Genomic DNA, 22,181 nt, shown 5'->3' with positions numbered 1-22,181 from the left:
TCATTTGGTTGCTTGGGGTCTTTGTTGCTCCTCATGGGCTTTCTCTAATTCCAGTGAGCGAGGCTACTTTTCATCGCATACACGGGCCTCTCGTGCGGTAGCTTCTCTTGTTGCAGAGCACAGACTTCAGTACTTGGCAGCACATGGGCTCAATGGTCGCAGCTCAAGGCCTCTAGAGCGTGGACTCGTAGTCATGGCCCATGGGCTTAGTTTGCTGCACAGCACGTGGAATCTTCTCAGACTAGGGATCAAACTCATGTCCATTGAGTCAGTGATGCCATCCAATCATCTCATCCTCTGTTGTCCCCTTCTCTTCATGCCCTCAGTCTTTCCCAGCATCAGGATCTTTTCCAATGAGTTGGCTCTTTGCATCAGGTGACCAAAGTATTGGAGTTTCAGCATCAGTCCCTCCAGTGAATATTCAGAGTTGATTTCCTTTAGGATTTGACTGGCTGATCTCCTCGCTGTCCAAGGGACTCTAAACAGTCTTCTCCAGCACCATAGTTCTAAAGAATCCATCCTTCAGTGTTCAGCCTTCTTTATGGTCCAACTCTCACATGACAGCTGGAAAAATAATAGGTTTGACTATATGAACCTTTGTCGGCAAAGTGATGTCTCTGCTTGTTAATACACTGTCTAGGTTTGTCATAGCTTTTCTTCCAAGGAGCAGACATCTTTTAATTTCATGACTGCAGTCACCATCAGCAGTGATTTTGGAGCTCAAGAAAGTAAAGTCTGTCACTGTTTCCATTGTTTCCCCATCTATTTGCCATGAAGTGATGAGACCAGATGCCATGATCTTACTACTTTTTTTGAATGTTGAATTTTAAGCCAGCTTTTTCACTCTCCTCTTTGACTTTGGTCAAGAGACTGTTTAGTTCCTCTTCACTTTCTGATTAGAGTAGTGTCATCTGCATTTCTAAGGTTGTTGATTTTTCTCCCGGCAATCTTGATTCCAGCTTGTGCTTCATCCAGCCTGGCATTTCGCATGATGTACCCTGCATATAAGTTAAATAAGCAGGGTGACATAATTTTTACCAAATCTCCTTTCAGAGATGTTGAGCTAGTTTATGTTTCTGTTATCGGTATGTGGGACTCATGATTCTTCCACATTCCTTCCAACACAGTGTATTATCAAATTATCAGTCTCCCAGTATAGTAGATATTGGGATCATTGCCCTTCTGATACCTGTAAGGTTCTGTTTGTTTTGGGCGTTGTTTCTCTTATTTGTTTCTTCCATATTGAAAAATGGAAGTTTTTGAATAGTGCTGCTGTTCTCTCCTTGAAATTTAAAGCTTACACTGTTTGTTATGAGAGATCTAACATAATGCAGGTTATTAATCAGACATTAATTACTTTTCAGAAGTGCTAATCAGGACTTTTTTTTTTTAACTGAGTTATGTAGAAATGTGCACAAATGATTATCTTACATGTCGAATTTTCATGAAGTGAGTATACCTAATAGACCAGCACCCAGATCATGAAATAGAACATTTCCAGACCTGTCTTCCCCCTTATCTCCTCATTGTCATTCACCACAAGCCCAAAACTAATCACCATCTTGACCATTCTACCATAGTAAAGTTTTGCCAGTTTGGTTTTTCTGTAAATAGCATGATATAATATGTGCTCTTTTGTTTTGCACCCATGGTATTGTTTATTCCCTCTCATTACTGGATAGCGTTGTATTTTATGAATATACTGCAAAGTATTCCAGAATGTGTATCCTGGAATGTATCCATTCTAGTGTTACTGTACATTTGGTTTGTTTCCATTTTGGAGCTCTTTTTAATAGTGTTGCTTTGAAATTCTTTATATACATCTGATGCAATGTCTATGTTAGAGCTAATATGTATTTCTCTTGCACATATATCCAGCAAAGCATTCTATTCTTGTTTTTCTTGTTCCCTTTTATAAAAGCGAGGTAGCTTGGGAAGGAAACCTTTCTAGTGTGTTACATGAGCCTTTGAGAAGTCACGAATGGGGAGAATTTTTTTATTCAAGTCTTGAACTCTCAGCTTCAGATAACAAGTGCAACTTATTGACTCTTCTATCGCTAAGTGCTTCATGTACATTATTTCATTTATTTCTCATAAGAAACTGATTAGATAGCTACTGTACTCCCATTTTATAGCTGAGGAAAGTGAGACTAAGAGGTATTACTTGTCTGACATTACATGGTCAGTAAGTAATACGATAGAAAATCAAACACTATTATCTTGGACTCCATAATCTTATGTACTGTATTACCCTGCTTTTCTAAATGAAGTATGGACACTTAGGATGAGGGCAAGGAGGAAAGAATAGCAAAGTCTTCCCTGCTCTTTCATTCTCTATCATGCTAGAATATGTCACTTTCAGCAACCCCTCTTCCTCATACCCAAAATCATTTCACATGCCTCAGATTTTTTAACCTTGTGTGAACTTTGTCCAGAAAACATGACCAAATTAATACAGGTCACACTGATGTCTTTTCCCTCTTACAGAAAAAACGCAGTGAGATTCCTTGTTATTGGGAAAATCAGCCAATGGGATGTCAGAAACTAAACTGTGCTTTCCATCACAACAGAGGACGTTATGTTGATGGCCTTTTTCTACCTCCAAGCAAAAGTGAGTTTTGTTTTTAATTTTAAAAGGCTAGTTGCTATATAATGAACACCTACATGCATACTTTATAGAGTACTATAAATATTGCCATCTCTGTAGTCTTGTGAGAAAGCAGTCTTATTTTCACTTCAGATGAGGAAACTGAACTTTATTAAGGTTAAGTGACCTGTGCACAATCATAAGCCAATAAAGTAGCAGTCATGATTAAAACTTTGTTGACAGAAGCTGTGCTGCTTCACACATGTTTCTTGGCATGACAGTTTAGGTTACTTTAGCTTACTTCATTTCCCATTTTCTTATCACGCTTATAGAGATTTTAAAAGGCCAGGGGTTGGCAGTCCTGGTCTCTCACCTGTATTACCAAGTAGAATTTGATTGAAATGAAGCCCTGCCCATTTGTTTACATATTTTCTGTGGCCAGATGTTGTGCTGCTGCTGCAGAATTGAGTAGTTGAAGCACAGATCTACAAGGCTTAAAATATTTACTGTATACTTCTTTATATTAAAAAAAATTTGCTTATCCTGCTCTAGGGTATAATCTAAAATAAAATTTACACTCTGTCAAAAGCTAGTATTTATTTCCTTTTAAAGTAATTTCCTAGTGTAGTGATCAGCCACTTAAAAACCACATCTGCTGTGTGATTAAAATCTGATGGCTGTATATTTTTATCTTCTTTAAGGGGAAAAAAGCCTCACTCCTTTCTGATTTGATTCAAAAGTGTTACCCACTATCTCTTTAAAATGCTGCTTCTTGATCATAAAGCCTAGAGTTTCAGTATTAAAATTTAATGTCTAGAATGTGTAAATAATTACTATGCATCTAGCTATTTCTCTGAGTGCCCACTTTGTGTTTACATGGAGTGAATAGTTTTTAGCTAGAAGTCACATCTTCCCTCTTGGAAGTTTAGAACCTAATTGGGAAAATGGGGAAATTAAAAATTAAATTAAAATTTTAATCAAAAGACATAAATTTAAAAAGACAATGTTCAGAATCACCAAACTTATTATAGATGGTTGGAGATTTTTTGATGAATTGGGATTATTTTTTTTTACATTTACAACTAATTTTTTATGTCTAGCTGTGTTGCCCACTGTGCCTGAGTCACCAGAAGAGGAAGTGAAAGCTAGCCAGCTCACAGTTCAGCAGAACAAATTATCTGTCCAGTCTAATCCCTCTCCTCAGCTGCGAAGTGTTATGAAAGTAGAAAGTTCAGAAAACGTTCCCAGCCCTACACACCCACCAGTGGTGATCAATGCTGCAGACGATGATGAAGACGATGACGGTGAGCTTTAGCTCTTTCTTTAGGACAAGTAAACGATCAGGGTAACTTAGTGAGTTAGCATCAGACTTGAAACTCTACATCTGTTTTTTAATTGGAAATTTGCCTTAAATGTTGACAATATAGATCAGTTTTCTGAGGAAGGTGATGAAACCAAAACACCTACCCTGCAACCAACTCTTGAAGTTCATAATGGATTACGAATGACTTCTGCCCGGAAACCTGGGGTCAATTTAAAACAAGGTAAGGAGGGGCTATTTTTAGGCTAGTTTCTGCTCATAAGTCTTACAGTACTATTGCATATGTCCAGACTATTTAAATACCTTTGAAATTTAGTTCATGATTACCAGCACCTCCCTCTTCCTTGTGTCCATTACACTCATTCACACACACACTTACATATACTTTCTCTTATTCATTTAGAAAACATTTGAATGCCAGCTATGTATGTACAAATAAAATGCAAGGGTAAAATGGTGCTAGTTCCTCACATGGTTGCTATTTGTGTTCCTAGGTGAAAGTTTGAATTTTGGAATAAAAACTCTTGAAGAAATTAAATCAAAGAAAATGAAGGAAAAATCAAAGAAGCAAGGTGGTGAGTTTTCAGGAGGTTTGACATGGAGGATTGAATGTTGCTAGAGAAGACTAAAAAGGACACTTGGCACCAACCAAAATGAGCAAACAGATTTTGATTTTTGTCGCTTGTTTGAATTAAAACATAGTCTTATTTAAATCATAGTTGCTTTTTTAAACTTTACAGCTGTGTTTCAGTCCCTAACTATTCAGAGCTAGGCACGTACAATAAAAAACCTGAAAGAACTTGTTTATTTTGAGAAATATAACTCTAAAGAATAGCATATAAACTTTTTTTGGCCACATTGCATGGCTTGCAAGGAAAAAATTGAATTGACACACCTCATAGCTGATGTGCTTCTGAGGTTAACTTTAGTATAATGTTAGCCTTACTAGTAAGTTAATAAAAGTAGATTGAGTGCCTCAGTAACTCAGAACAGTTTTATATTTTATTTTCACATTGTGCCAAAGGCAGATAAGAAATAAGATTATCTCCCTTTCCTACTCCCATTTCACCATAGGCAAATAGGAACAGAAAGATTGCTTGGCTTGTAGTCCAGTGGTCTGTATTGGGCTTACCTGGTCTTGATTTATGATAGCTTTATTTTTCATAAATTATTTACTGTTCTTTGACTTTCTTTATTTAGAAGGTTCTTCGGGAGTCTCTAGTCTTTTACTCCAATCACAGCCCATGCCCGGTCCTGAAAAAGAGAATGTCCGGACTGTGGTGAGGACAGTAACTCTGTCCAACAAACAAGGTGAGGTATAGGTAGATCTGAAGAGTTGTAAGTTACTACTTTTAAGTGGGAGAGCAGAATCCTTGGGTTTGGTGTATTGGTGGATTTGCAGGGAGATTTTGAGTATGTTGATTGGATAGAAGGATGAGAATTAGTGTATTTGACTCTACTGTTTAAAAGGTTGAAATTCTTAATCATGCAGCTTTCATATTTATATATTTAAGTTTTACATTGTTTATTTTATCCTATGAATTTATTGACTGCCCATTGTAGGTAAAGAACTATAATAAACCCTTTCATTTAGAGAGAAATGTAAAGTCTTTTCCTTTAGTAGTTTTAAGTCTAATAAGGAATATGACAGAAGTAATTATAGTATGCAGATACATTTAAATGTGTCATTCAGACAACAAAAAATTAAGAAAAGAGCTCACTTCTTGCTGGATCAAGGAAGGTTATATAGGAGGATTAGCAGTGAAGTAAAGTATGACTTTATTTAACATATGGAAGCGCACAGGCAAAAATACAGCTTGGGTTTTGTGACCAGTTGGTTAGATACAGCTTGTCTTTGTGTTCTTGGTTACTGTTAATGATTAGGACTGTGTTATTGCTTCCTTTGGACTGTTCATTTGGTTATTTGAATTATTACTCAATAGGTTGATTTTATTTTTTCCCTTTAAATGTCAGTAGTCTTTATTTCTCAAGACTGAGGTATGATTTCCCAGAGATTTTCTTAATATCAGAGCATACTTTTTATCCATTAGTAGTTACTGAATACAGGAAAAATTGGATAATGATAGAGAAATTCTGTTTTTGCCATTTTAGGGGACGAACCTTTGGTAAGATTGAGTCTAACCGAGAGACTGGGGAAACGAAAATTTTCAGTAGGTGAGATAAGTTTTATGCATATTCTTTGTTTTCTGCTTGCTTGTGCATTACTTGATATCTCCTCTAAAATTCTCTTTATACAATGCCTAGTCAATGTTGATATTGACTCCCTTGTATTTCTGGCTGAAAGCTTGTATAAAATCTTTTTATGTTTTTAACATGTGCAAAGTCATACAAATTTAAAATTCAGTTCTTGAATCTATTAGTGCTGTTTTATACTTAGGAGAAGTATTTTACCATGTAACTAAATTATTGTGTAGTGACCCTAGTGTGTCTGTCTCAAGAGTTATTTTGAAAATCTTAACTGACATCAGAGCTTCTTTCATACTCTTTTAAAATGTGCTTACGCATATGAAATCTTACCTGTTTTGTGTTTTGTTTTGTACTATTCTTGCTGCCTGAGAAATTTTAGGTAAAAAATTATGGAAATAATTTCAATATCAGCATATGTGTTAACTTTGTGATTTTTTGGTTGTATATTTAAAGTATAAATAAGAGGAGACAGAAAAGTATACTCTGTGTAGGGTCTTTAAAGTTTTTACAGACTCCTGCTAAGGTTTATCGTCAGTTAAGTGATCCAAAGAATAGTTTTTAAAAACTTGTGACATTTAAATAGCTTGTATTGACCAGTGTAATGTAATAAACCAGGAATTAGGAATCTTGGTTTAGTCCTGGCTCTGTCACTAACTGGTAACTTGGGGGTAAGATACAGCATCTTTCATAATCTTACCTTTCTTATCTGAAATTGAAGAAAGTGGGGTTTTGGCCTTTGGAGTCTTGATGTCACAGGAAATTTTTAAATTTTACGGTTCTTTTGCTATACTCCTAATCATCCCAGTTGCATTTAATCACAGAATCTACCTAGATTTCAGCAGTTGGCCAGTTAAAGAGTTTTTTGTGCATGAGGATTTTTTTTTTCATATATTCCTAAATCTTGAATTTCAGCTTGAATCAGGGTTTATAATTCTCCATTTTTAGTTTTAGTTATTTGGTAAATGTTAATTAGTGCTTTCTAATTTTTTGTCTTCCTTCTCTTTTTTCTGGTACATTGTTATTCCTTTTCTAACATTGAGTCGTAAGGAAGCTAGAAAGTGAACACATCATATACATGCAGAAAACTTGCAGAATTATTCTATATTGTATTTCTTGACCTGGCTTAAAGCTGACTTGAAATCTTAAGCTAAGTTCCTCTGTTTGTAGGTGGTGACAGTGATCCTCCATTAAAGCGTAGCCTTGCACAAAGGCTAGGGAAGAAAATTGAAGCTCCAGAGACTGACAAAACACCAAAGAAAGGTACCTGTGTTCTAATACACTTTATGTGTGTAATCCTGATGCTTGTCGGTTATAATGTTAACAGGTATGGTTTGTCATTCTTTTTGCTCAAGTAGATTAGATTATTATCTTCTCATGTCTGTTTTTCATTCAGCAAACATTTGAAGGTTTATTCTGCTGGTTCCTTGGTCACCGTTGGGTAAAAAACACCATCACAGTCTTCAGGAGCTTGTAGAATCATGGTAGATAGGAATACTTACATATATTGTGATAAATTCTGTTGACAGAGAAAGTACACAGTGTTATGGGAGCACATAGGAAGGGCACCTAATCTCACATCTATCAGGGAAAGGTTCCTAGAGGAAATGATGTTGACACTTAGACCTGAAAGATGATTTAGCCAGGTAAAGTTGAAGGATTAGAGGCTGAGAGTATAATACGTACAAGGCACAGAGCTCAAGGGACTTACTTATGGCTGAATCAGAATTGGAAAGAAGAGCATGGTAATGGGAGAGGATGAAGGGACTGACTGGTCATACAGAGTCTTTTAAGCCTAATATGGCTTAAAATATTAGAGAGTTTGGGCTTATCCTAAGATAGTAGCAAACAATGGATCAGGGTGCCCAGGTTGGCATTTTGGAACCACCACCCTGTCTAAAATATGGAGAAGAGGGTTAAGAGTGCTTTCCAAGAAGGAGTTAGCAGGCTGTCAAAGTAATACAGGCAAGAGGAGGTAGTGGCATAGATTTAGTGTTCTAGAAGTTGGTGTGAAGAGGTGTGGACTAATTTGAGAGATATTTGGGAGTTAGAATGATTTTATAGTTGAAGTTTTATGTATAGAAAGAAGTAAGTGGTTGGATTTTTATTTTTTCCCCTTATATGACTGACTTGCAGTTGAAACAGTGGTGTAAATTACTAAATAAATAAGTAAGGTGTTTTTTCCTTCTTGTATTTAGTTTTAACTTCTCCTGAAGATAAGAAACTTCTTTCCACGTCTTCCCTAGCCCAAGAGGCTTTAATAAATAGACCTTCTTGTTTGGTCTATATTCTTTCTTATATTCTGACCTGTAAACAGAAGTTGCTTTTTTTCCTTTGCAATCAAATTTCCTTCCCCGTTGCCTGTTAATTACATTGAAGACTCATAGCTAAAGAGCATATTTCAAAACGCAGGGTAGTTTTTGATGCCAATAAGATTTCAAAACGTTGTACAATAGCAAAACTACTCCCCGAAATTGAGTAGTTTTTGCTTTTCAGATGTAAAAAGCATTTTCCTTAGAAAACAAGTATAATAAGTCTAATTTGTAACCTTTGAAAAAGATTTTTGATTGTGAGAAGTCTAACTTCTTTTTTTAATCGTTTTCTTTTTTTAAACAGTCCAAGTTTCCAAGTCTCTGAAGGAGCGATTAGGCATGTCGACTGGTCCAAACAGTGAGGAAGCAGCAGGTAGGTAAACTCTAACGCCAGCTCCTGATCATTTTTCCTTAAAGAATCTTTTTCTCCAGTTTACCTTTTGAGTTAGGTTGAAGGTTATGGTTTTTTTGTGTGTGTGTGTGGATCTGCTTGTTTTTTAAGTAATATTTTTCTCACTGGTATGAATTCTCTTTTTGTGGTTAAAGATGGCAACATGATTTTTTTATGATAGCAGCAGTAACTGGAAACTAGAAATAATCTATTCAACAAAAAGGAATTAAAGATAGTTATGTGTTACAATAGTTGCTGTCATGAAAAGTCATATTCTGAACAATAATGATATGGGAAACTTAGCCCCTTGTTTTGAATGAAGAAAGGTTATGAAAGAACACATAGTCTTTTGACTTAGAGCAACATAAACTTTTTTGGTGAGAGGTGGGTAATAAAGTTTATTTTCTTATTATAGAAACGTATTCCTCAGAAAATGTCCTTATGTATGAGATGATTTCTAGTTTTATAAAAATAAAACTAAATGCCTAGAAAGAAAAATACACCAAAGTGTTAACATTGGTTTTTATCTGGGTGTTGATAAAAAATTACTTAAAGTAATTTTAATTTTTTAATTTTTGATTTAAGTAATTTTACTTTTCTTCATTTAATTTCCTCCTGTTCTCTAATTTTTGTTGTTGTTCAGTTGCTAAGTCATGTCCAACTCTTTGTGATCCCACGGACTGCAGCACACCAGGATTCCCAGTCCTTCACTATCTCCTAGGGTTTGCTCAAATTCCTGTCCATTGAGTCAGTGATGCTATCTAACTGTCTCAACCTCTGCCGCAGTCTCCTTTTGCCTTCAGTTTTTCCCAGCATCAGGATCTTTTCTGTTGAGTCAACTCTTCGCATCAGTTGGCCAAAGTATTGGAGCTTCAGCTTCAGCATCAGTCCTTCCAGTGAACATTCAGAGTTGATTTCCTTTAGGTTTAATTGATTTAATTTCCTTGCAGTCCAAGGGACTGTCAAAAGAGTGTTCTCCAGCACCACAGTTCTAAAACACCAATTCCTTGGCTCTCAGCCTTCTTTATGGTCCATTTCTCACATCCATACATGACTGCTGGAAAAACCATAGCTTGGACTATACAGATCATTGTCAGCCAAGTGATGTCTCTGCTTTCTAATACATTGTCTAGGTTTGTAATAGGTTTCCTTCCAATGAGCAAGCGTCATCTTTAATTTCATGGCTGCAGTCACCATCCACAGTGATTTTGGAGCCCAAGAAAATAAAATGTCACTATTTCCAGTTTTTCCTCTTATATTTGCAATGAAGTCATGGGACTGGATGTCATGACCTTAGTTTTTTGAATGTTGAGTTTTAAGCCAACTTTTTCATTCTCCTCTTTCACACTCATCTTTAGTTCCTTGTCACTGTCTGCTATTAGAGTGGTATCATCTGCATATCTGAGGCTGTTGATATTTCTCCCAGCAGTCTTGATTCTAGCTTGTGATTCGTCCTCCTTTAAGGGTTTTCTGTTTCTTCCTGTTATGCTGGGACTTCGGTATGATAGATCTAAACATGGATCATTTTGTTCATTATGCTTAGTGTTCAGTGGGAGTTTTGAATCTTTAAGGACTTAATTTTCTTAATTGTAGAAAATATTCCTCTATCCTCTCTGAGTATGTCCTCCCCACCCTTCTTTTTGTTTTCTCTTTATGAAATTCTTACTAGATGTGGGAACTTTCAGACATATACTCCACGTCTTAACCTTGCCTTCATGCTTTCCGTTCCTTTGCTTTTTGCCTCACTTTCTGTTATTTTTGCTTGGCTATTTTCTGGATTAAGAATTGACATACTTTTTCTATGAAGGAGTGGATGGTAAATATTTTAGGCTTGAAGTCCACAGTCTCTTGCTGCAACTACTCTTCCACTAGTGTGAAAACAGCCGTTTGCAGTATATAAATAAATGAGTGTGGCTGTGTTCCAGTAAAGCTTTATTTATGAAATATAGATCATGACCAGATTTGTTTGCTGACCCTATTCTAGATGGCTGATTTTCTACTGGCCTGGCTTTTTTTTTTTTTTGGTTAGATTTATTTCATCACTTGTATTTTTATTTTTCAAGAACTTTTCTTAGTTCTCTGATTTGTCCTTTCCCATAGCTTGATATCTCGCAGTTCTGAGGTGTTTCTTTTTTTAATTTGTTGAAGTATACTCGATTTACAATGATGCATTAATTTCTGCTATACAGCAAAGTGATTTAGTTACACATATATACATATCCTTTTTCATATTCTTTTCCATTGTGGTTTATCACAGCATATTGAATATAGTTCCCTGTGCTACATGGTAGGAAGCACTTTGTTATTTATCCATTCTATGTGTAATAGTTTGCATCTCCTAATCCCAAACTCCCAATCCGTGCCTCTTCTACCCACGCCTGCGTGCCCCCCCCCCAACTCCCCCCGCCGGCCTGGCAGAGCCACAAGACTGTTTTGATGACTGAGTAGTAGTCATTGTAGCTGTGTATCACATATTTATCCATTCTTCTGTCAGTGGACATTTAAGTTGCTTCCATGTCTTGGCTATTGTAAGTAGTGCTGCAATGAATATTGAGTTGCCTTAATGTTTTTGAATTCAGTTTTCTTCATATATATGCCCAGGAGTGAGATTGCAGGATCATGTGACAACTCTGTTTTTAGTTTTTTGAGGAAGCTCCATACTGTTTTCCGTAGTGGCTGTACTAGTTTACATTCCCACCAACAGTGTTAGGAGGGTTCCCTTTTCTCCACACCCTCTCCAGTGTTTGTTATTTGTAGACTTTTTTTTTTTTTGTAGACTTTTTGATGATGGCCATTCTGACCAGTGTGAGGTGCAGTGCCTTACCATAGTTTTGATTTGCATTTCTCTGATAATTATTGATGTTGAGCATCTTGTCATGTGCCTGTTGGCCGGCTATCTGTATATCTTCTTTGGAGAAATGTCTATTTAAGTCTTCTGACCATTTTTCTATTGGGTTGTTTGTTTTTTAGCGTTGAGTTGTACGAGCTGTTTGTATATTTTGGAAATTAAGCCCTTGCTGATTGCATCATTTGCACATATTTTCTCTCAGGCTGTAGGTTGTCTTTTTGCTTATGGTTTCCTTTGCTATGCAAATGCTTGTAAGTTTGATTAGGTCCCATTTGGTTGTCTTGTTTTTGTTTGCTTTTATTTCTTTTGTTTTGGGAGACCAACCTAGGAAAACTGGTACCATTTATATGTCAGAGAATGTTTTGCCAATGTTCTTTTCTAAGCGTTTTATGGTGTCATGTCTTATATTAATAAGTTTTTAAGCCATTTTGAGTTTTTCTTTTTTTTTTTTAGTTTTTCTTTGTATGTGGTATGTGAGTGTGTTCTGACTTCATTGATTTGCGAGCAGCTGTCCAACTTTCCCAGCACCACTTGCTGAAGAGACTGTATTTTCTCTGTTGTGTATTCTTACCTCCATTGTCAAAGATTAGTTGACTATAGGTATGTGGAGTTATTTCTGAGCTATCGTGTTTTATTGATTGGGGCTTCTAATTTTGCTCTTTTCTTTTAATGGGTATATGTGTTATTTTGTCTTCTTCATTGCTTGTCTTCATTTTGGTTCATTTTTAATGTTGCTTTTTCATAGTTTAGGTCCAGGTTTCTTCTGTGATTCTTCTGTGATTCTAGTAGTCCTTTTTCCTGGCTGGGAGACCTATCTGTCTAAGTGAGAGAGGGTACACCAAGTGGTGTCATATGTTAGTTATAGGCTAGAAGGCTGAGGGCTCATGTAATTGCTACAGTAAAAAAGCCTTTGTTTACTTTCAGAGTGCAACTAACTGTTTTCTAGCTTTGCTTTTTCCTTTTCTCCCTCATCTCTCCTTTTTTTTGCTTGGCATTTGGGAAAGCCTGAAATTTCCATGTTTTACTTCTCTTCTGCCCAATATCGTTATAATGTGCTTCCTTTCACTACAGAGTCTTCTCTTTTTAGGGAGCAGTTCTTAGGAGAAGGTCTTCACTGACGCAACTGCTCTGTAAATCATCCTTTATTTCTACCACTGTTAGTTTTCATACTAGTTTGGCAGATTTTTTTTGTCTCTTTGAGAAAAAAGACTCCTACACTTTTATCTATTCTTCCGTTTCTGTAATTTCAGACATCTTTCTGTCTCAAATTTCTCAAGATTTATGTTCTGCCACTGGCATGCATCCTTGTTTTCCATCGCTATTGTGGGTTTTTTCTTTTAATGTCTTCTCTGTTGTTTTGAAGAAATTTTACAGTATAGGGAAATGGGGTCTCTGTGTCACCATTCATGTACTTTTTAAAAATGATAATTTTGAGATCAGACTACCATCTTGAAATGGAAGAATCCCTGGGTCGGGAAGATCTCCTGGAGAAGGAAATGGCAACCCACTCCAATATTCTTACCTGGAAAATCCCATGAACAGAGAAGCCTGGTGGGCTACAGTCCATGGGGTCCCAAAGAGTCAGACATGACTGAGCGACTTCACTTTCACTTTCACTTTAGAAATATCAGTGAGTGAGTGCTTCCTCTGTAATAGGTTCTATAGTAAAATAAATATGGTCACTGTTTTCATGAAGTGGAAATATAAGCAGTTAATGTACTGTGTGATCAGTACTGTGATCAGAGAAACAAACTAGACTGGAGGATGTCAGGCTCTAAGCTGAGCTCACTTTAACTAGGTAGCAGGAGAAGTGTGACCATTAGGGACTGTGCCATGTAGAAGGGACAGCATTTTCAAAGATTCAAAAGACGAGACAGAATGTGGTATGTTTAAGGTTGTAAAAGATATTTTTTGTTTTTGGTGTTTCATTAAAAGGTGTTATTTAATGATTAAATATGTGTGTGTGTATAATTTCCATATTCTTATTTTTCTCACATTACTTCATTATTTGTTTCTATAACCCCTGCCAAATATGAAATTTGCTCTTTAGTTTAAACACATAAAGAATGGTTAATATATTGTGAAAAATAACTCTTCAGTGGCATGCCAGTCTCTGGGCCTTTTTCATTTTTCTTCTGTCTTAACCTGTTTTACCTCCTTTTCATTCTTTAAATATCACTTAAATATTAACTTACTCTGAAAAGCTTCCCTTAACCATTTTCTGGATGTTCTTGCTGTATACTTCTACAGTTGCCTTCAACAACGTGGGTTTGAACTGTGTGGGTCCTCTTATATGCAGTTTTGTTGTTTTTTTTTTTTCCAGTAAGTACTTACTACAGTACTACCCAATCTGTGATGGTTGGTTGAATCCACAGATGCAGAACCATGGATGCAGAGCCCACTTGTAAAGTTTTACCTGGGGGTTTTCGACTGCACAGGATTCGGTGCCCAGATAATCCCACCCCAATCCCTGCATTGTTCAAGGGTCAACTGTACTTCTTTTATCAAAGCTGTTATTATAGCACACTTTGTTGTTGCTTAATTATTGGTTTGTTAGACTGCAGACTACATGTGTGGGTAGTTTGCGTTTTGCTTACCATTATATTTCTAGCATAGTATCTGGTGGATGTTTGTATTTATCCATGAATGGAAGAACTAATTTATTCCTTTTAGTAAGATTTATAATGACAACCTTCTCCAACTAGTAAAAGGCTTTCAGGATCCTCAAGAATAAACTTCTGAATAGAAATCCAGATCAGTCATTTTTGCCTCCTACATGTTTTCCTTGAGGACCACTATCAAAAATTGAGGTTGAAACTAATGTGCTTTTGTTCATTTTAATTTCTTGCCTAAATGATACGACTCTATTGGACTCTGTCCTTTTCCAAGAATAGCGAGATAAGTCGTTAAGACATGAACTCCAAATACAGTGATTTGTTTTTCCCCCATGAAAACAGAGAAAGTTACTAAAGTTGGTGAGATCCATGTGAAGACATTAGAAGAAATTCTTCTTGAAAGAGCCAATCAGAAACGTGGAGAATTGCAAACTAAACTCAAGACAGAAGGACCTTCAAAAGTTGATGATTCTACATCAGGAGCAAGAACCTCCTCCACCATCCGAATCAAAACATTCTCCGAGGTCTTGGCTGAAAAGAAGCATCGGCAGCAGGAAGCAGAGAGACAAAAGGGCAAAAAGGACTTGAGCTGTGTCAAGCTAAAGACTGACAATGAAATTAAAAAAACAGTGATTTTACCACCCACTGTAGCCAGCAGAGGACAATCAGAGGAACCTGCAGGTAGAGCAAAGTCTATGCAGGAAGTGCATATCAAGACGTTGGAAGAAATTAAACTGGAGAAGGCTCTCCGGGTGCAGCAGAGCTCTGAGAGCAGCACCAGCTCCCAGCCTCAGCCTGAGGCCACACCAGTGGCAAAACAGCTTCTCCGGATCACTAAGAAAACAGGTAACAAAAGAACTTGATCTGTAGTACCACTTCCCCAGATAATATTTCAAATGGCAGTGTTCCACATGATATCCATAGCAATTCTGTGAGAACTTTTTCTTTACTTGGATAACTTTGAAAACTACTGGATTAAAAGAAATTATACTGGTCCAGTGGTTAGGGCTCTGTACTTCCACTGTAAGGAGACATGGGTTCCATCCCTGGTTGGGGAAGTAAGATCCTGCAAGCCACATAGCACCCCCAAAAAAGTGAAGCTGTTTCTCTATAGCAGTGTTATATAGAGCTTTGATATCTTAATGTGCATTTTGAATCTGTATGAGGACTGAACAAATTTTGTCTACAATTTTATTTGGCTTATCTTTGTATGTGTTAGTCACTCAGTCATGTCTGACTCTTTGTGACCTCATGGACTATAGCCCTCCAGGCTCCTCCGACCATGGGATTTTTCAGGCAAGAATACTGGAGTGGGTTGCCATTTCCTTCTCCAGGGGATCTTCCTGACCAAGGAATTGAACCGAGGTCTCCTGCACTGCAGGCAGATTCTTTACTCTCTGAGCCACTGGGGAAGTCCGGTGGCCTATCTTTATTCTTTCTTTTTTTAAATTAGTTTATTTTCTATTTTTTAACTTTACAATATTGTATTTGTTTTGCCATACATTGACATGAATCCACCATGGGTGTACATGTTTTCCCCTTCCAGAACCCCCCTTCCACCTCCCTCCCCATCCCATCCCTCTGGGTCATCCTGGTGCACCAGCCCCTAGCACCCTATCTTTATTCTTTAAAAAAAATTTTTTTTATTGATTGATTTTTATTTTTAGCTATGCTGGGTCTTCACTGCTGCATGCAGGCTTTCTTTAGTTGTGGTTAGCAGGGGCTACGCTAGTTGTGGTGTGCAGGCTGCTGCTTGTGGTGGCTTCTCTTGTTGCAGAGCACAGGCTCTAGGGCGCTCGGACTTCAGTAGTTGCAGCACTCAGGCTTAGTAGTTGTGGCATTCAGGCTCAGTAGTTGTCACAAGAGCTTAGTTGCTCCGAGGCACGTGGGATCTTCCCCAGATCAGGGATTGAACCCATGTCTCCTGCATTGGCAGGTGAATTCTTAACCGCCTCCTTAAGAGGACACCAGGGAAGCCCTCGTTACTTTTTTGAAAAGTTTTATTTAACTTCATCTGTTATTAAGTTGCAACATGAATGAAATTATTAATGGTGTGTTTAATGTGAATCTAGGTATAAAAGAAGAGAAGAAACTTCAAGAAGAAAGTGATGTTGCTTCTCAGAGCAGTGTTTCTAGAACAGAAGCTAAAAAGGTGGGTTTATTTAGATTGATTTTATAGGTTTGTCCATGGCAGGTAAAGGTTAGATGAATGGTAAATGTTCAAGTTTCTATTTAACACTTCGCTGATATATCAGGTAAACAGTCTTTCACTGTGCTTTTAATTTTCCTTCAGAGTTTTCTATACTTTTATGTGTATCAGTATTTAATGCCCTTTTAAGTTGTTTTTGAAAAGTGTTAGTTGCTCAGTCATGTCCCACTCTGCAACCCCATGGACTGTAGCCCACCAGGCTCCCCCATCCATGGGATTTTCCAGGCAAGAATACTGGAAACTGTTTTTAATTGGCCATTAATATTTTTTAAAGGAAGTTTTTTTCCTTGCCTTTCAGAGTAATGCTACTCATTTGTAAAACTTGGGAATTTTTTTAAAAAAATGAATAACCCCTATAATTCTACAATCCAGATGTTAGTTACCACAGTGTTTTTATGCATTTCTTTCAAGGCTTTTCCTTTATTAAAAAAAATATTTATCTGTGTGCTGCCTCTGGTGTTAGTTGTGGCATGCGAGGTCTTCGTTTCGGCATGCAGGCTTTGCACTGTGGTGAGTGGGCTTCTTTTCGGTTGTGGCGCATGGGCACCAGGGCTCAGTGGTTTCAGCAGTTGTGGTGCTCGGGCTTAATGCGCCCCCCCACCCCCACATGTGGACTCCTTCCCCAACCAGGGAATGAACCCACGTCCCCCACATTGGAAGGCAGATTCTTCTTAACCATTGGACAACCAGGGAAGTCCCTCAAGCCTTTTTTTTAGATATTTATGTATGTGAATGTGTTTAATGTTTAACTCATATTTAGAACATAATTGAGAACTCTACAATGTACCATTCTGCAGCCTACTTTAACTCTACCATATTAATTCTTTAAGATGATTGCTTTTACTGGTCGTTTAGTGTCCTGTTACACAAATATAGTCTGTTTCTGAACTAGAGTTTGTTTTACACAATGAAGACAGTGAACATCTTTGTACAGAAGTCTTTGTGCAAGTGTCTGATTAGGAAACATTTTGTATTAGACCTATGGTCAGGATTGTCTACCTATAGAATTTGGGTTTTTATTGTTCCACATATCTTCGATCTTTTATCTTGAGTATTCTGTTTAATAGGGGGCTTCCCTGGTGGCTCAGACAGTAAAAAATCTGCCTGCAGTGTGGGAGACCTGGGTGCAGTCCCTGGGTCAGGAAGATCCCCTAGAGAAGGAAATGACTATCCACTCCAGTATTCTTGCCTGGAGAGTTCCATGGACAGTACGGTCCATGGGGTCGCAAAGAGTGGGATGTGACTGAGCAGCTAGCACTTTCACTTTCACTTCTGTTTAATATAAAATAAAAAGCAAAAGCTCTTGTATTCTGGATCATATCTAGAAACTACTTGACTTAGATGTTAGCCTGTTAACTTATAAATAATAATTATCATACAGATTGTTAGAGGTACTAGATTTTTAATTGTCATTTAAATTTATCCATAGGCTTCAGATGAGACCACAACAGTTGGCATCACTAAAATTCAAGTCAAGAGATGTAAGACAATGAGAGAAAAGTATGTGCCGAAACTGCCAGAGAAGGGATCCTCACAGAAGGAAAAATCAATTTTGACAACCCTTCGGGGAGATTTACTCTCTTACAGTACCGAGTTAGCAGAGAAACCAGTGCTTACCACCATGCTAGGCATCACACGGCACCTGACTAAACGGCTTCCTTCAAAGTCATCCCAGAAGGCAAAGGTAGAAACCTCAGGGATTGGAGACTCAATATTGAATGTGAAATGTGCAACACAGCCCTTGGAAAAACGAAGTAAATGTGAGTATTTTTACCAGTGCCTCTTTCTTTAGAATTTCAACATTACCGAGTTTCAGTGGCCGCCTGGCAGTAATTGGGTTGAATTTCATTTGCCTTTGTTTACTGCTCACACAGGTGGATAGTGATATTTCTGATAATTCTGTTTTTAAAAGACAAAAAGACTAGATGAGTTCCTTTCTCACAATTTAAAATTGATCTTTATAAAGCTTTATCTAAAACTTTCTGTGGTGCATTTTTTTTCCTCTGGTTTTGAAGGAGAGAAACACTGGGGAAATGAAGAGCAATAGCAAATTCAAAAGCCACGGAAATGAATTGTTTTGAGTGTGTATATATACATATACACACACACACACACACACAAATATGTATGCGTCATATTTAATGATGGGTCATCTTTAATCTGGTTTTCTTGTTTGGTTGGCTTTTAAATTATTTGTGATATTACTGTTGCTGAGAAGGAATTTTGATATTCCAAATTTTATTCTCCATGTAAAAGGGGAGTTATTTTAGCTTATAAACAAATATTTTCTGTCTTGTAGCTAAACCTAAAGTGAATGTGAAGCCATCTGTGGTTAAAGTTGTCTCACCCAAATTGGCCCCAAAACGTAAGGCGGTGGAGGTCCACCCTGCTGTCATTGCAGCTGTGAAGCCACTCAGCTCCAGCAGTGTCCTGCAGGAAAGCCCAGCCAAAAAAGCAGCTGTGGTAAGAAGTAGATCGACTCAGGGGCGCCTTAGTCTGTGTGATAGGAAAGCAAGGAAGAGTCTTTTTTAGCTCTATATATTATGTGTAATATTTTCTGTCACTTCCTAAGTGTGTTTTTTAGTTGTTCAGGTAGTTACTATATTTTATATTTATAGCTTAGGCAAGGTTGTTTTTTTTTTAAGCCTGATTACAATATTTTGCTTATTTGTACATTCTATCTTTGGATTATTGATTCTTGGATTCCTAGTCTTAAAGAATGGTAGCCATGATTCTAGTGAAAAAAACTGAAAGTCGCTCTGTCGTGTCCGACACTTTGCAACCCCATGACTCTAAGAAGGCAGCAAAGAAAATGAATTTGCTCAAATTTAAAAGTCTGACCTTCCCACTGAGTTACTTTACTCTCACTTTTGTAGGCTGTTGTCCCACTTCTCTCTGAGGACGAATCAGTCACTGTGCCTGAGACAGAAAAACCTAGAGACAGGTAATACCTTGCAATTCTTTTTAACCAAATTTTAGACCACTAATACCGTTTTTGCTTTCTAGAGAATAACACTGCTAGATAATTTGAAATATTTGCAATTTAGCTACATCTAATTAAATCTGTTAAACTTCAAATTAACTACAAGAAAACCTGATATTCAGGGTTGCTGTTCTCTTTTGATGCTATTGTTTTATTTTGCGTGTATTATTAAAAAAATGTTTAATTAAACATCTATCTGAATTCTCCTGTAAAGGATGAAACTGGGTTATCCCAGACCAGTAAAACAGTTATGTGTTTTCTCAAAAACAATTCTTCACTAAAATTCTTTGTGTACCTGGGACTAGGTGATCCGACCTGCCAGCCATTGACAAAGGGGTTACCTAATAACCTTTTGGGTTTTTTCCCTTACAGTTTGGTACTGCCTCCAGCCCAGTCCTCTTCAGAGCCTCCCCCCTCAGAAGTATCTGGTCCTTCCTCATCCCAGATGGCCACAAAAACTCGCCGACTCAGCTCTGCCTCAACAGGAAAGCCCCCACTTTCTATGGAGGATGATTTTGAGAAACTAATATGGGAGATTTCAGGAGGCAAATTAGAAGCTGAGATTGACCTGGATCCTGGGAAGGATGAAGATGACCTTCTGCTTGAGCTATCAGAAATGATTGATAGCTGAAGGTGGTAGTAGAACATTTAAAGCAAAACAAACAAAAAAACTCACCAAAAAACTGGACTTAGTTTCATCTATTACAACATTTATCCAAAATGATTTCTTTAGTCTAGAATTTGCCCCAAATCAGAAGTGTACCTCTGAATTATCCACATGTGTTCTGGATTCCTTGGGGTCAGATTTTTAAATCCCTTGGTAATCATTTTGCCCATTTGATGCCATTGTTCAGCATCTTTGAGAAAAAAGTTCTGTCTTACCCCTGTCTCCACAAAAAGACTGAGCGGGAGACCTAAGTGAAAGGGTACAAGAAAATTTAGTGACTCCTTGAGGTGTTTGTCAGTTTTTACCTTTTTTCCCTTTATTGTATAATTTCTTTTATGTATTGTCTTAATGTACCTATTGTTAACCTGAGTTCGAAAAGGGTGAAGACAGCTGCTACCATTAAGGACCAAATTTCATGCCGCCACTAAAAAAAAAAATCCACTCAGTCTGTGTTAAATTTTATGTCTTTTTAAAGGTATTTGGAGAATTCAACTAAGCTTTTCAAAACAGCTGAGCGGCTCAGGAAACCTGTAATCTGGACATAACTTTTTGGACCTGATTTTCATGCTTCTGCTCCGTAAGCCTCTGAAGGGCAATAGCTAATTTATTATTACTGTAATTTTTTAAGGCTTTAAAGTGCCTCAGGGGTCCTCTGAAACTAATTTTCTATTTCTGGGATTCCCTGGATTCTTAAAAAGAGATGGTGACATAATGATTACAGGAATTTATTTTTTAGCAAGAAAGTTGTCCCTTCTCTTCTTCAGTACTTGCTTCCTTACTAGTGTTGTATTATCACAGGGATAAAAATTGGTTAATTTTTTTAATTTCTAATTCTCTTTGCAAACTCCTCTTGCCCAGTATTTATTTGGTGCCCTTTAACCACCTGAGGGGGAAGAATGAGCTCATTCAAGCTGCCATTATTTATCCATGGACTACAGCAGTACCTGGAATTGTACTGTAGCAGGAGTTATCGAGATGCTCTGGGGGTGTATTGTATGCCTTCCAGTTTTCTTCATTTTTGAATTGAATTTTCTTTTCTTGATGTTGATCTCCTTCATATCACGTCAAGGTTTAGACTTGTGAAGGAACAAGTATGATGGGGATAATAGTCTTGAAAGGAGACATTGTACATAATCAAAAGGAAGAGGAAAGGACCTGCCCATTTTGATACTTCGCTGTAGGTGGCCAGTTTTGTTTCTCATAGGGAAATCTGACCCACCTGTCATGTTGGCTCCTAAGGAACTGCTGTTGTAAGCGGCTCATCAAGAGTTGAACTTCATGTAGCCTTGTTGGGAATATGAAAAGGAAGAAAGCCACAGGACTGCCCAATTCAGTCTTGGGAAGATCTGGATGATTCTACACAAGCAAAAATGACTTGACATTTATGTATAGATACCTATCTGCCAGTCCATCTTCAGCTGACTGAATGTTGTCTGATAGCCCTTCTCCAAAGCAGGGATGGAATGTTCTGGTTTCACCACAGATTTTCTACTCATTTCATTTTTGGAATCGGCTTGTAGATTCCATGTCCCTTTTGTATATAACCTTTATTCTTTTGCTTTTTAAAAAAACAATTTTGTTTCATATTTAAAGCCTTGTGTTAGTGATTCATGTTTACCATTATTTGAACAGTTTGCCATTACAGAAAGATAAATACTTATTTGTGTTTTAAATAAAACTGGTGTAGGAACATCTTGATGTTGTGAGTTAAGTAGTCGTACATCACTTCAGGGTGAGATCTGCCTCAATAGAGGCCCAATTAGAATGTTGTTGAACCTTTGTGTACGTGATCCAATTTCACAGATTCTATTTGTCTTTAGAAACCTTTTACAAGGACATGCTGCCAAACTTCCCCTCAAGTATGCTGTTGTAGTTGCCTAAATATTATATGTGAGGATTTTTTTCTGACAGTGATGCTTACCCATTATTATTCTAACTCAAGTACTGTCATTCTTTTAAAGAAGAGAGGGTTTAGAAGTGATCTTAGATGGCTTCAACAATTTAGAATTTTCAAGCATGAAAGCATATATGACATTTTTAGTT

At 37.3% G+C, this 22,181-nt stretch overlaps 1 protein-coding gene across 39 annotated transcripts in view; it reads left to right on the top strand.

The window, feature by feature from the left end:
• The window catches only part of ZC3H11A (zinc finger CCCH-type containing 11A), a 46,016-nt gene extending 24,186 nt beyond the window's left edge, over positions 1 to 21,830 (top strand). For 38 of the 39 annotated variants that reach the window (XM_081494982.1, XM_081494968.1, XM_081494989.1 and 35 more), the window contains 14 exons: positions 2,488 to 2,611; positions 3,688 to 3,891; positions 4,015 to 4,131; positions 4,403 to 4,483; positions 5,109 to 5,219; positions 6,021 to 6,083; positions 7,284 to 7,376; positions 8,730 to 8,798; positions 14,622 to 15,125; positions 16,352 to 16,431; positions 17,918 to 18,248; positions 18,788 to 18,951; positions 19,365 to 19,432; positions 19,844 to 21,830. In XM_081494982.1, the coding sequence (XP_081351108.1) occupies positions 2,488 to 2,611; positions 3,688 to 3,891; positions 4,015 to 4,131; positions 4,403 to 4,483; positions 5,109 to 5,219; positions 6,021 to 6,083; positions 7,284 to 7,376; positions 8,730 to 8,798; positions 14,622 to 15,125; positions 16,352 to 16,431; positions 17,918 to 18,248; positions 18,788 to 18,951; positions 19,365 to 19,432; positions 19,844 to 20,102 (2,268 nt within the window). In that variant the 3' untranslated portion in view covers positions 20,103 to 21,830. The remainder of the gene's footprint in view (positions 1 to 2,487; positions 2,612 to 3,687; positions 3,892 to 4,014; positions 4,132 to 4,402; positions 4,484 to 5,108; positions 5,220 to 6,020; positions 6,084 to 7,283; positions 7,377 to 8,729; positions 8,799 to 14,621; positions 15,126 to 16,351; positions 16,432 to 17,917; positions 18,249 to 18,787; positions 18,952 to 19,364; positions 19,433 to 19,843) is intronic. The other variant, XM_081494991.1, reaches the window with a different exon arrangement.
• The last annotated feature ends 351 nt before the right edge of the window (positions 21,831 to 22,181 follow it).

This window comes from Giraffa tippelskirchi, chromosome 5 (genome assembly GCF_054371585.1).
Source record: "Giraffa tippelskirchi isolate mGirTip1 chromosome 5, T2T-mGirTip1v1.2.pri, whole genome shotgun sequence".
NCBI classification, from domain to species: domain Eukaryota; kingdom Metazoa; phylum Chordata; class Mammalia; order Artiodactyla; family Giraffidae; genus Giraffa; species Giraffa tippelskirchi.
This window is presented reverse-complemented; position numbering and strand designations above follow the sequence as displayed.